This window comes from Artibeus jamaicensis, unplaced genomic scaffold (assembly GCF_021234435.1).
Source record: "Artibeus jamaicensis isolate MK-2021 breed Jamaican fruit bat unplaced genomic scaffold, CSHL_Jam_final contig_467, whole genome shotgun sequence".
NCBI lineage: Eukaryota > Metazoa > Chordata > Mammalia > Chiroptera > Phyllostomidae > Artibeus > Artibeus jamaicensis.
This window is the reverse complement of record NW_026521845.1, coordinates 8,956,646-8,971,005: the sequence shown is the minus strand read 5'-3', so window position 1 is coordinate 8,971,005 and position 14,360 is coordinate 8,956,646. Positions and strand designations below refer to the sequence as shown.

At 40.8% G+C, this 14,360-nt stretch overlaps 2 protein-coding genes across 3 annotated transcripts in view; one reads left to right on the top strand and one right to left on the bottom strand.

The window, feature by feature from the left end:
• GPATCH2 (G-patch domain containing 2) overlaps nt 1-14,360 on the top strand; it is a 122,875-nt gene that overhangs the window by 9,590 nt on the left and 98,925 nt on the right. Inside the window, exons 3-6 of one of the 2 annotated variants that reach the window (XM_037140642.2) lie at nt 5,205-5,266; nt 8,352-8,534; nt 8,960-9,039; nt 9,171-14,221. In XM_037140642.2, the coding sequence (XP_036996537.2) occupies nt 5,205-5,266; nt 8,352-8,534; nt 8,960-9,039; nt 9,171-9,203 (358 nt within the window). In that variant the 3' untranslated portion in view covers nt 9,204-14,221. Of the gene's footprint in view, nt 1-5,204; nt 5,267-8,351; nt 8,535-8,959; nt 9,040-9,170; nt 14,222-14,360 lie in introns of those variants that run through there. The other variant, XM_037140640.2, reaches the window with a different exon arrangement.
• SPATA17 (spermatogenesis associated 17) overlaps nt 1-14,360 on the bottom strand; it is a 189,323-nt gene that overhangs the window by 108,775 nt on the left and 66,188 nt on the right. The window lies entirely within an intron of this gene.

The following is a 14,360-nucleotide window of genomic DNA, read 5'->3' as shown; positions in this document are numbered from 1 at the left end:
ATGACTTAATTTTCAGCTACAAAGAGAGAAAGAAATAGATTTTCCTTGAGGAAGGACGTGTGTTCGAATAATAACCTATCGTGACTCTCAGAACTGTGTTTATAATGATTTGTTTAATGCAGAGTTTTAGTATTTGGTTCTGTTTTAGTTTCACAATTTATCTGTTTATTCAATTACTGAGAATCAAGTGTGGTTGCCACTTCCATGTGTGTGTGGCTCAGCGTTTTCAGTCTGTAGCTAGGACTTCTGATCATGTAGGAACTGTGAAGTCCGGTTTCCAGTCTGACACACCTGACCTTGTCATGAGACAAACGAGGGAAGCCTGGGCCCTTTAGCAGTTGGTCTACTCGGTCCCTTCAGGAAAGCAAGTCTCATGCAACGATTCCCAGCGCTATTTTAGTGGCACCAAAAGGTAAATGCTCATTTTCCTTTCACACAGAACTAATGCCGCTTGCAGGAAATGAGAAAGTATCGACACTGTTCACCCTTTTAGGTGTTCTTCAAACCACATGCAGAACTGTGCTGCAGAAAAATACATTCCTCAAAAGTGGTCTGGGAAAGAGTGTTTGATTTTTATGTGTGGGGCTGACATTTTAATCATGTGGATTGTGACCTATTTACATATGTGTGTAGGTGTGTAAACGACAGGGTCCGGCACAAGTAACACCCCTCTTTTATTACAAAATCATAAGCATGTAATTCTGTAACATAACAGTATCACACTCAAGCACTCTATATGACATTTTGGGTGAAATGTTCAAATGAAAACTATAAATTATTACACCCATATTATAACCCTACCAACCACACTCAGGGAGGCCTTACTTCTGCTGGACCCTGTATATCAAATATACAGACACACAGACACACATATACGTGTATGTGTGTGTGTATAAATATTGACACATTTATGGTTTTTCTTATAAATATGATTATGATTGCAGATATGAGTAGGACCGGGCAAAATTTTATAGAACAGACCTCTTATAAGAGATGGTTTACTTTTCATGCATTTTTTTTTTCCTAAAGAAGTAAAAATAAGAGATGTTTTGGGAAGGTTTTGGAAGTTTACGGTATCTGCCCTTCTTCCACCAAAGTTGTCGTTTTCCTACCAGAATGATCTGTGTGTGTTGGCATTAGGCCGCTGTGGCCGGGGAGCACTCAGCGGGACTTAAGAGTAATTGTCTCGCTCTCTCTTGCTGGGAGGGAGGATGTGTGGCAGTGGAGATAAGTACTTGATTCTGGATTATTCATAGATCACCTGCTTTCTGGATTGATTGTCCAAGCCCCTCCTTTTATTGATGGCTGCCTTTTATTGACAGACTTCTACCCTGGGAGAGAAATGAGATGGAGCTCCTTATTTCTCTTCACTGTAGAAAGTATCTGAATGCCTAAAATATGCTCAGAATGCCCAGCCATCCACGGACCGGGTCCAAATCTTCACAGTGGATGTTTTGACTCTTGAACAAACAAAAGCAATTTTTTTCCTCTTGTTTTAAAATTTAACCTATAAGACTATTTTTCTTGTTCCTTAAAAGTTAGGTACCTATTCCTTTTATGGGAAGACTGCTAAATATTTAAGGTATTTGTCCAAGTTTTTTGAGACTGCCCCCAAAGCTGTTCTACTATTAAAAGCTATGTATTTCCTTGGAGCCCATGTAGAAATGAGAATTGAACTACTTCATGCTGTGTGTTTGAATAAACAAACCTTGAGTAACTGTTTACTCTTCCCACGGTACCAAGACTAATGCTAGGACAGAGCTGGTTCTCTGCAGCCCCGTCTTCTGGAGCAGCCGACAGCAAATGCAGAGACTGCAGTGTGCTCAGGGGAAGGTGCGGTGGGGAAGGCCTCCACCAGGAGCCGTCAGTTAATGCGGCACTAAGCCCGTGGGACCCTGGAAGGGGACGTGACGTTCCTGGGCAGAAGGGGCTCTGTGCACAGGCGCGGATGTGAAGCCAGTGTTTGGGAAAGTATGTGGAGTCAGTTCACTGCTGGGACGGAGAGTAGGGTTGAGACCAGCCCATGAGCAGGTCCTGATGGCCTCCTGTGCTGTGGGAAGTGGTTTGCATTTCATCACACATGTAATGGGAAGTCTGTGAAGAAACTGTTGGATTTGCATGTTATCGATTAGATTCACATGTTGTCAAGATAGCACATGTGATCCTGAGGACAGTGTTCTGTCCAGCTTTCAGCTGATCTCCAGTCTATCCTTACATGTGCGGGGGGTGGGGGTGGGGCCAGGGTCGGGGGGTCGGCAGTGGCAGCAGAGGGGCCGCTGGGAGAGCCGGAGTCCGTGGGAGTTCACCTGCAGGGCTGATGGAGAGAGCGGATGCCCAGAGGAGGTCCAGGTTTGAAGAAGAGAAAATACAGGAAACAGCTGGGGGACAGGAGGTTGGGGACAGTGTGCACATGCTAATTCAACAAACCTTCTGGAGTATCTCTGAAAACTACATGGTAATTACAGGTCACACTGAAGAACGTGAGGAGTCCCAGTGGATAAGGCCATAAAAGGCCATCAGATGCTGAAAATGGAAAGTCTCCCTTTCCTCTAAGTTTGTGTCCTGACGTACTGAGCACGTGATGTGTGGAGCATCTAGCTAGATGTTATGCGGTGAAATGCAAATAGGAAACCGTGCCATTTAAAACAGCGGTCCCCAACCTTTTTGGCACCAACCTTTTTGTTTCCATGGGAGACAATTTTTCCACGGAACTGGGTGGGGGAGATGGTTTCCGGGTGATTCAACCTGTCACATTCAAGCTCACCTCCTGCTGTGCCGCCCTCCGGTTCCTACCAGGCCTGGACCGGCACTCACCCAGGCCTCCGGGTGCGCTGGAGGTTGGGGACCCCTGGTTTAAAACATGTAAACATTTGTCAAATGAGGACAAGGATCCTTAAGTACCGAGAGCTGGTCTTAGGGTTTCTGATTTCCTGGGGTATCTTTCAGAAGAGGGGGCAAGGCAGAGAGAGATGAGAGAGGAGATAGAAAGGGGAAGTGGCCAGAGATGGGGATGGAAAGAATTGAGGTGGGACCCCATCCCAGAGAGCGCCTTGAAATCTGAATGGAATCCAGCCAGTGTGGAGAAGTAATTTTAGATTTTTACCAGCAGACCACGAAGGCTATTCAGATTTACAAAGAAGTTTGCAGAGACTAAGTCCAGTGCCTGTGTGGGGCCCCCACGTACCCCGTCCCCAGTCTCCCTGTTGATAACTTCCAGCTCGTCTGTCAGAATTAATGAGCCAAGGTGAACACGTTATTAGGGGAAGTCAGCACTTTATTAGAATTCCCTTTGTTTCTATTCAGTAACCTTTTGCTCTTCCAGGATCCTACTCAGGATATCAAAGGATTTTTAGTGGACAAGTTTCATTTTGAAATGATGAGCCTGATGGTGATGTGGAATATACTAGAGAGGATAAATCTGAACTCTGAAAGAGTAGAAGAGCGTTTGCCAAAAAAGAAATAAATAAACAGACAGTACATAGGTTCACAGTCCTTTATCTGTACATCTGAATTCTGAAAGCCATGAGAAACTCATGCATTTGTGGCCAGACCTGATTTGACCTATATTTAACATGGATACTCATTCCCTCAATTGAACGATTGTATTAATGTGTCTGATTATGCCCTGCTACCTTAGACCCACCTGAGGCATTTTAGTATGTACCTTTCTAAAATGAGGAGACTTCTCAATTTGACGTACGTTCTGACTCAAGGGCTTTGGAGAAAGAATTGCGACCCCAGGTGTGCAGGCCAAGGTCGTTTGTTCATTAGAGCTCCGTTGGCGGGGCGGACCGGAAAGCACCGCTCAGTTTCCGACAAGGAGAACGTCCTGCGGAGTTTGAGCAGCCACGTGGCAAAAAAGATCAAGTTCATGATGTGTCTTTAATAAATACTCTAATGTCACTATATGTAGAGAGGAGTGTAAGTGATGTGTGTGTAAATTAGGAACGATGAATTTGGTGGTCTTAGAAAGTATTATTTTCTTTCATTAATACTTGTGCACTGTAGGGAGCTTCATGCACTCTCTTAATTTGAAGAAAGAGGAAAAGGTACTGATTCAGAATTCTGTGGGAAATGGATCTCCCAAATTCCTGTAGTTTTTGTTTGATTTAAAAAAAAATCAAACAAAAACTCCAATGTTTTATATTCAGAGAAATGTCTAGGGATTTAGATGTCATCTATAATTTTAATCCTAAACTCGATTTAACTATCTAAAGCAGATTGAGATGCTTTTTTAAAAAATAAGTTAGGTCACAGAGTTCTACATACTAATGGAAAATGTATTACGATATAAAAAATCAGCGGGGGCAATCTTCTAATGGTAAATGAAGAATCAGAGTGAAAGCAGGGTACATGAGAGACTTTAAAGAACATCCGTTTTCTTTACAGGCCAACCCTCTTATTATAGCACTTGCTCTTGTGGCTTTTTAACTAACCAACTATATTGTCCCATAAGCACTGCTCCTCTTAGTGGACAGTGACAGTTTGTTCATGTCATCTGAATACCCATTGTTTGTTTCCTTTTGTAGGTTAGCTTTTACTCTGTGTCATAATTTTGAACTTCAGTGGGAGTAATGCAAACCTGTGATTTTCTCATGCCCCCTTCCTCGTATTGGTTACATTCTTTTTTGCTCAGCTTTTGCTCAGAGGGACCTTAACTTTAGATTTAACGAATTTAACTTTTTTCCTCCTTGCCAAGTGATAGACTTGTTGTGAGTTCCTCAGTAATGCCTTTCCCAGAATATTGGCAAATGTGCTCATGGAGAGTAATTGCATCTCAGCCCCTTGGATCTCCTGTGCTGAAGGCAGGAAGTCTCAGTCTTCTCTTGATTGAGCCTTTCCTGTCTACTTGAGCCTGGGTGCTCCCAGCTCATGCCGACTGGCATGGCAGGAGGAAGGAGCGGTGAGCATTCAATGAAAGCGGATAATAAAATGCATTTATTACATCCGCACCTCGTGGCAGCCACATCTGGCCAACTGTCAGGGTCCCGTTAGGTTCCCGTGGTTTTATGTGCCAAAAAGAATATGCTGTGGAGCGAATGGAAGCAGAATACCTGCAGTTGGATTAAAAAAAATCATCTTGTTTCCTTTCAGATCTTTGTCAGGCTTAAGTCCCATCCCAGAGCTGCCACGTCTCTTTAAAATTTTACGACCGAGAGATCAATTGTTCTTTTGATCTTTTTTTCTTCCCTTCCCTTCTCCAGTGATTCCAGCAGCCTCAGCAGCACTGATGCCGGGTTGTTCACCAATGACGAAGGAAGGCAAGGTACTGACCGGCCATTTTTTTCTCTCTCTGGGAAAACGTCTTCATTGTAAAGTTGTGCTTATTACTGATTATGTCCTACGTTGACGACTGCAATCCATTTACCTTACACACACTTCTAAGTGGACTGGGGTTTAGTTTTCTGGTGTACTGGGACAGCATTGTGACTTCGTGACCTGGAGCTAATGATTATCTCCAGAAGCCAGTATGTGGAGCTAATGATGTTCGGGAGGATTATCTTCCTTGAGAAAGCTTTATATACCTCAGTCTTCTCAGTTTTGATTCTTTTAGCAAGTTCCCAAGACACTGGTTCCCCACCTCCACCCGATTTTAAATGTATTTAATTCTGTTTAAGCATGTGTAAGGTTGGATCTGCAAGTCACTTGTCATTTTCATTTAGTTCTGACATGTAGCCGTTCTATCCAGTTTGTGAGTAGACCGCTTTCGTAAGTTCAATATTGTAAACCACTAAACAGTAATGTTTTGCCCCTTAGACCTTTTTTATCTTTGAGATTTCCTGAGGTTTCTTATACTTTAGCATGGCATTATTTTAAAACCGCCTGTTCTGGAAGAAGAGATGAAAAACTCAAAAGGGGGAAGTAGCCTACATGTAAATACTAAATGTTCACTTCCTTTCACACGAACCTTTAGAAGGAATTAGTAAATTCTAAGGGAAACAACAAAGTTTATTGTTTTCAGTTATTATTAAGTGATCATGTTTGGCTTACTTATGAACCTTTTGTCCTGGATAAATAGGTTCATAACTTTTTTTTTAAAGGCCATACACTTTTCAAACTTGAGACTTTGCTGAAATACAGTAGAACCTTAGGGCTAAGATATACCTAAATTCTTGTTAAAATACATGTCTCCCCAAAGTTATAAATGAAAAAAAACTTTAAAAAGCAACAATTTGTTAAGCCTATCAATCTTAGAAAAACACTGAGTACCTTAGAAAAATATGATAACATTTATTGCAAGTTTATTATATTTCACATTGCTAAGTGCTTTTTTTTAAAACATTCAGTTACTCAAGTTCTTATTTAATTCTTAAAACATCCCTATGAGATTTCTGTTTTCTTAATGATGGTGAAACCTAAGCTAACAGTTGAAGTTACTGTCCCAATGTAGGAAAATACTAGAATTTTAATTGGTCTGTCTGACTCAAGAGCCCAGGTTCTTAATCTTTAGCTAATTGATTTTCCCATTAAGAATAAAGTTGGTATCACACAAAAAATAAAATAACATTCTTTTTCTATAATATTGCCATCTTACTTGGCATTAAGACCTAGGGAAGTCAGTTTCAAGGGACTCCTTTTCTTTTCCTACGCTTACACCTAATTGGTGTAGCTTTAATATAGAAACCAGTCAGGGTACAGAAGGAGACCTGACTTTGGGTGGTGAGTGCGTGACGCAGCATACGGATGATGTATTACAGAGTTATACACTTGAAACTCGGATAATTTAAGTTTTTTGAAAGAAAACAAAAAAATCAGTTAAAGTACAGATATTTATGTTCTTTTCTTAAAAATTAATTTTTATTAAGTCTTCAACTGAAATAAATTGGTGACTCCAATTTTCCGACTGCTTTACATTTTTCGCTCCCTCATAATTTGAAATATAGCTACATAAAATCATTTCCAGTCCAAGCTTAAGATTTATTTCAGTTTGCATTTTACAATAATCGTGATGAGGGATTTTGGAAATCAGCACTCTGTTTTTTCAGAGGGAAAAAGTGTGTGGAGGTTGTGGTGACCCTCTCAGAAACAAGAATTCATAGTTAGATTGTAAGAATCACGAAGAAGGCTTAATGAATGTCAGATCCTATTCGAGATGCTGCTCTTCCCTTATTTTTAAACACCCGCCTTCTGTGTTTCTGTCTGTTTATCCCTTTCTTCATTATCCCTATTTTAAGCTACAACACACGGCTGGCCCCAGCGGAGGTGTGTCTCAGGCTGAATCTCGCAGTGCCAGTCCCAGTCCCTCCACGCTGCTGTCTCACGGGCCCTCAGACGGCCATGGGTGGTTCTGATGTGCAGACACCGGGCCCTGGTCCAGGATGGCCTCCCTGTAAACTCTGCGGAGTTGTCACTTTTCATTTCCGATCAACTTTCTCACAGCCATTTCTTAATGAACTTAATCAGATTAATTTCATTTAGTCACATCTGTTCATGATTGTTTCCCCTTTTACACTCCATAGAAATCATGAAATTAAGCTAATATACACCATTATCAGCTGCAAAGAACAGGTTCTACAGTGTTACACCTTTTAATTCCCAGTAGGAGATTAAGGCTTGTTTTTCCTTAATGTGGAAAGCGTAGTAACTTAAATGGATTCCCCCTACAGTTTTTGCCAAAAGATTAACCAGTTTATTAAAACCTAACATTTTATGGTTTTGTTGATGGCAGTTCTTGTTGTAGTGTTAAAAAAACATTTCTTGTCCTCACCATGGTAGATAATTGGTTGGCTGTTGTCCTGCAAACCAAAAGTTCGGCAGTTCGATCTGGGACTGTGCGACTGAGCAGGGGGTGGGGTGGGGGGTGGGGGGGTGTAGGTTTCCTTCCGGGTTACTTGGTAGGCATAAGAGGCAACTAATTGGTGTTTCTCTTTTTCCCTCCCTCCCCCTCTCTAAAAATAAAACGAACAAAACCCAAACATTTAAGCGAAGCTGTGGGACAGAATAAAAAGTTTTTTTTTTCTTTAATAGGCTATATATATGATTGTCAGATAAAATGCAGGGTTGACAGTAACATTTTAATTTTAGATAAATAAGTTATTTTTGCTTAAGCATGTCCCAGTATTTGCACATACTTAGACTAAAAATTCTAAGTTCTATATACAGGACGGGGCAAAAGTAGGTTTGCATTTGTTAGTACGTGAAACACAGGGTTTATTCTAGTATTATCATGTATTAATTATTGTATTGTTTTCCATACAAGCTGCAAACCTCCTTTGGTCCCATCCTGATGAACCACTTATCTGAACTTCAGGTTTCATCGCTCTACTGTAGGTTTTAAATCTGCCCCCGACAACTGTGTTCACTGGGATGGTAACGCCGTCTCTCTGGGTGGTGTTCTTGTGTTTGCACAGGTGACGACGAGCAGAGTGACTGGTTTTATGAAAAGGAGTCGGGTGGTGCGTGCGGCATCACGGGAGTCGTGCCCTGGTGGGAAAAGGAAGATCCGGCTGAGCTAGACAAAAACTTACCAGACCCTGTCTTTGAAAGTATCTTAACTGGCTCTTTCCCCCTTATGTCACATCCCGGGAGAAGAGGTCAGTAGCACGTCCTGACTGGTGGGTGCAGGGGACCCGTGGTCGGTCTGGGAGTGGTCAGAGTCATTGAGGGGGGACTGGCTAAAATGGAAACAAAAGAGCCTAAATCTATACTTGCTGTGCTTTCAAATTATTCGAAAGGTTGACTCTCATTCCTGCTTGGCCCATCATGACAGAAAGGGGATTCGAGAGGAAAGGAAAACCTTGATGCTTAAATAATCAATGGCTGCGCACTGACCACATTAGAACCCTACATGGCATGGAGTCTGATCTTTTATTAATAAGGATGAGCTTCACCTTTTTCCCACCGCTGTTTGACAAGTTTTCCCTCCTCCCACTTACTTTTTGAAGCTGTCATTGGTAGGATCTTATTCTCCACTCCAGTGATCACAGAATCTCCTAAACCGGGTGCTTTGATTTTCCAGGTTTCCAAGCTAGACTCAGTCGCCTTCATGGGATGCCTCCCAAGAACATTAAAAAGTCTGGAGGGACCCCCACTTCAATGGTAGGCATGCTCTGTTTGCTCGCTCTTTGTCATGTTTGGAAATACATCCATTTCTATGGACTAAAAAGCCACACCCTCACCCTTGATCCCTATTCTAATGTTATACTTAAAAACAATCCATTTTTTTGTAGGCTACAAACTGGACCCGTGAGATTCCCCTATAAACCAAATCTTCTAATGCTAATAAATTAGTTACGTTTTCAACATCTGGGGAATGGCACTCGAGGGACCCTGGCTCCTGTCCTCTTCCCCCGGAGGGATGTCACTGAACTGAGAAAGATGGGGCTGGTTTTGCCGGAGAACTGCTATTCTGCCTCTAGTCAGACCTGAACCTGGTTGGGGAGGCTTTTCTAGGGATCTAGGTCGGCCCGGGGGGGGGGGGGTAGAAACTGCTGTACATTTTATATATTTTCTCCTTCATGATTTTTTTTACATTGAAACCATTTATGTATCACTTGCTTTGCCAAACTGCTAACGAAAGCTAGAAAATCAAAACCATCCAGATACCACATAAGTATTCCTTACTGTTTTTATATTGTAACTAGTTAAGCACTAATTTTTACATTACCTGTTATGAATAAAAATGTAATGCATTAGCATTTATGGTTGATTTTTAGAGAAATCTTACATAACCAGCATTATTTAAAATATTTGCATTTTACTCAGGGTATTTTTAACAAGGGCTGAGATGAGTTAGTAGGGAGGGTTGATAATTTTTGCTAGAGATTGTACTTTGCTTGTTTGCTTCCTACTTGGATCATCTGCTCTGTATTGCGAACTCATTGTATTTTATTCTGTAGTGTTCACTGTACTGCAAACATCACCCTAGTTTTAAACTAGCCACCGTGGTCACCAGTCTGTGCTAGTAGAGTTGTTTACTATTACCTTTAAATCATGCACCTTGTCTGATGATACCTGAAACCAATCAAAATGACTGCTTTGGGTTAGCGCTTATGGAACTTGTGTGACAACTGATATTGCAACCAATACTGTATGGTGCGGAATCACACTGTCATGTTTCAAAGTGAGAGCTGTGTGCTCACTCCCGAAGTGACAGAACGTGTGCGTCACCGAGTCGGGATACTGGCCTGAGCTCGTTTTCCCCACGCAGAGAGAGATGTCATGTTCCTGTTGGTGGTGTAATTTAGACACTGCACTGCGTGCAGGCCATTGGAGTTTTGCAGAATGGTGATCTTAAAATGATCAATATTTTCATTAAGTTCCAATAATGGGTGAAAACTGTGATTTAACACATGTATTTTTATATTATTGTATGGATTGTTAATTCGTCATTTAATGGCCCACTTAAATATGGGGCTTGGAAAGGAAACTCAAGGTTGACATTTCCTTTACACAGAGTCATCACAATCTGAAAGATTTCAGCAAAGATGTTAAGTGGGAATGTGTGACATCTTTCAGATTGCTTGTCTAAACTGGAGAGATGAAAAATGGTGAAGTGCAACTTTGAGTCTCTTTTTTACCTTTGCATATTTAAAGTGATATTTTAGAGATTCAATAATGTGGTGTTTTGTAATTGTAAGTAAGCTTTTCTGTGCTATGTCTTTTGTGGTGAAAACTCGTGATTTTCCCCCCCCGAATTACACAAATGCTTTTATTTTGTATAATGACTGTCTTTTGGATCTGAACAAGTCACTTTAAGACCTTGGCCTGTGAACTTTGCCTTACCAATCATGAATCTAGATGTATGCTGTCTATCTAGTTCTTGGTTCAGTTTTACCTATTTTTACTTTTGGCTCATTGCTTGCTTGAGCAGAGCTGGGATTTGTAGCCCATTTTCTAGGCTTATTGCAATCTCGCTGTGGTGTTTTACAGAAGCTATTACAACTGATAGGCTAGCTTCATGGCTTTGATGATACATGGCTCAACCACAGTAAAAAGCTGCCTTTCCTCTCTAAATTGTAAAAAGGTGATTAAGTTTCACTTGATGGAGATATACTCTGTATGTGTGTGTTTATCACGACACCAGTGCGTTGGGCTGTAAACTGTTTTCCCAGTGTATGTTTTTTGTATTCTGAATCTTGCTGAAGACAATGGGCTTTTTCAGGTTTCTTTTTCTCAAACCTGGAATTGTCCTTGTTTGGATTTTTAAGTACTGTAATTTCTTTTTTCAATAAAATATCTGACTTGGGCAAGAAAGGTAAGAGTTCCAACTTGTGCTGATATTTTAAAACTCCTCTGCCATACTTTCGTTTTTGTTGCCGTTTGTGTTGTCCGTATTATCTCCAACAGTCTTATTTTTAAAAATTCGTAATCTCACAAAAACAGCCGTCATTAGACAGTCCCCATGACATCCGGTAATAAGAAATGAAATTGAATTCCCTAGATTTTTCACATCGGAAGACCACATTGCCTTGAAGAGAGATTAGTTTTCTGGGCACAGGGAAACACATGTCAATGCAGCCTATGAAAAAGAATGGCGACAGAAAAGAATTTTTTGTTTTACACAGCTGAGTGACGACTGCACAGATATGATGATGGTCTTCGAAGGAAATGACAGGAGAAGAATCTTTTACTAAAACGTTAATGCAAACATTTGGGGGGGCGGAGTTTTCTATTGGAATTTTCACTCTTCGCTGTAGTTAGGTTCTGCAAACACTGAGTTAGCAAACAGTGAATTTGCTCCTAAGGGAAAAACAGGGCTAGGTTCCTGGGAGCCTCTGACCCCTACATTTTCATCAGTTGATCGACACATAACCCTGTCTTATGTGCGCTGTGTTTTAAGACACCTTCTGGAGTTTATATTGTTGAGTCACTACCATGGAATTCATGGCCCACACCCTATGACTGGTGCTTGAACAAAGCATGTCAGACACACGTATTTCCTCCGTGAGGCCCGTCAGGGCCTTCGTGGGCTGAGGACAGTAGGCAGGACTGTAGGTCTGTGGCCGTGGGCATTGAAAACAGTGAGTCACCCACAGAAAGCACAGAAGGGTGAGAAAAGGGGCACTAAAACCACACAGAAGTCACTTGTTTGCGACCTCAGAGCTGAAACAAGCAGGCAGAGCGGCGCCCTGGGGAACGCATCCGCATCGTTGGTGGCTCCGAGTTTTCACTGCTCTGCTTGTGTCCATCCGTGAATGGCCGCAGGATGGGTCGAGTGCTGATGTTGGGGCCACAAACAAATTTCAGCCAGTTCATGAACTCGCAAGGGTGGGACCTGGAAGTAGCAATGAGCATTGACTCTGCTTTTGTAGGATATTGACAGGTTTTGGAGTCAGGCCTTGGTGAATCTCCACCGTGGTTCTTTTTACTTGTCATTACAGTTTGAACCTTATTTTATCTTTCTCTTCTAAACAGAGACAAGCATGACTGTGCAGAGGTGTTATTGGGATTGCATGAGCTTATGTTTCCATAGTGGTTCCAGCACCATCTCTGTCATGTCATGTAGATTAAATAAATGATAGTTACTGTTATTATGAGAAACATTAAACACAGAATCTCACGATGGAGACAATATTTGTATCATGGGTCAAAATGCAGAACTTCAGACTTTAAAACTTCTCAGTACATAGTTTATCTATAATATGCCTCAATATTTAAAGTGCTCTATATATGTTACAGCCTTTTTGATTTCTTTTATGCCTCATTTATTTTTCAGCCAGCTGTTGCCTTTCATATGGTCGGTGAAGAATAATTTTGAATTATTTTTTAGATTTGCAGTTACTGCCTTAAATCTCAAAACTGAATTGCAAACTAAAGAACTGTTCTACACATTTCTTCCCACCTACCCCCAGTTATTAAGTTATTCATTTATAGAAAGTCTCACACTGTTTAGGAGGTTTGAGGCCAGGGTTACCTGATTTTTAAGAATCACTTTTTCCATGTGCTTGAAGAGTTAACGCAGACAGAGTCCTGAGTATTTATGTTGAGAGGGATTAACTGGTGCTGTCTTTCCATCAGAATAAAGCAACAGTTTCCGGAGCCCAGGAAACTGTTTAATCTTCACCTCTTTTAGGAGAATTAAGCAAATGATAATTCCAAGGGATATCCTGGGGCATCACCCAGAATCTGTGCCCAGAGTGCAACTCAGAACAATAATCTTCAGAATAATGACCCACCCCGGAACCAATCTGGAGATATGCCACACCCACAGAGTGCCTCTGGCTAGCCTGCCCTAAGCATAGCATTTCAGCTGGCCCGGATGTCCTACTCGAGCATCCTGATTAATCCTTGCTTTCTATAGAGATTTTTGCTGTTGTTATTTTTTAACTGGTGCTCTGTCAACAGGTGCCACTTTTACCTAAGTTAGCATTCATACAGAGGTCTGTTGAAAGACCAGGAACCAAATCAGCCCATTTGAAATATAGGAGCTGAAATCCAACATAAATATTGCATAAGAGTTATTGGAGTCTATCTAAAAGTTTTATCATTGTTTCTAGTTTTTCACATGGCTGGAATGAAGAAAAGGATGGGGGGTGGGGATGGTGGTGGTGATTTTGTCAAAACAAGAAAAAGTGAACCTGACTTTTTATTTATCCATGTTGATCGAGTTGAAGTGTCTGAAAAAAGTAAGTGAACATCCACGTTTAATCTAAATTGTCTTACTTGCTGAACAAGTCAGCATACGGTTCATATTCAACAGTACAGCAGCTTGCATCTGTTCAGAATCTTGAGTTAGTTCATACTTAAAGAGAAAAGGGATTTTGCATATTTTTTCTTTTTCTCTGAAGTCAGGGAAGGCCAGATTTCCTGAGTGGTGGATCGATAATGATAATAATACTGCAGTGATTTACTTTGTATGTCTTGTTCAACCTGTGTCTTATTGTTTCTTAGGGTACTCAAGTAGGAATATGTAGTCTGATTTATAGCTTTCTATAACCGAAGGGCCATTTTAAATGGACTTGGTTTAAGTAAGGGAACTAGATAGACTTTTCTCCTAGACTATGTAACAGAAAACACATCTAAGATGGTTTATAAAAATACAGCATATGTCCTCAATGGTATTTGACCATGTGCTAGCTAGTTATCTAATATTTTTCAATAGAATTCAGTAACTAAATGCTTAATTACAATCTCTGTGTATTTGTTTGTATTCTTAAAGCATTTTTAATACATTGAAGACTATGAGAATATATATTTAGAACTGCTTACATTCTAAATATACATCATATATATTCTATTCTATTACTGTGTATGTTACACATAGTTTAGTTTTTATCTTACCTTGAAGGCAGTCTGAGATCCTGAATTCACACTAGAAGCTGATATTCTTTTTTTTTTTTAAAGATTTTCTTTATTTATCTTTAAAGGGGAAGGGAAGGCTCTCTCCTTCCCCTCTACATTGAGAGAATATCAGTGTA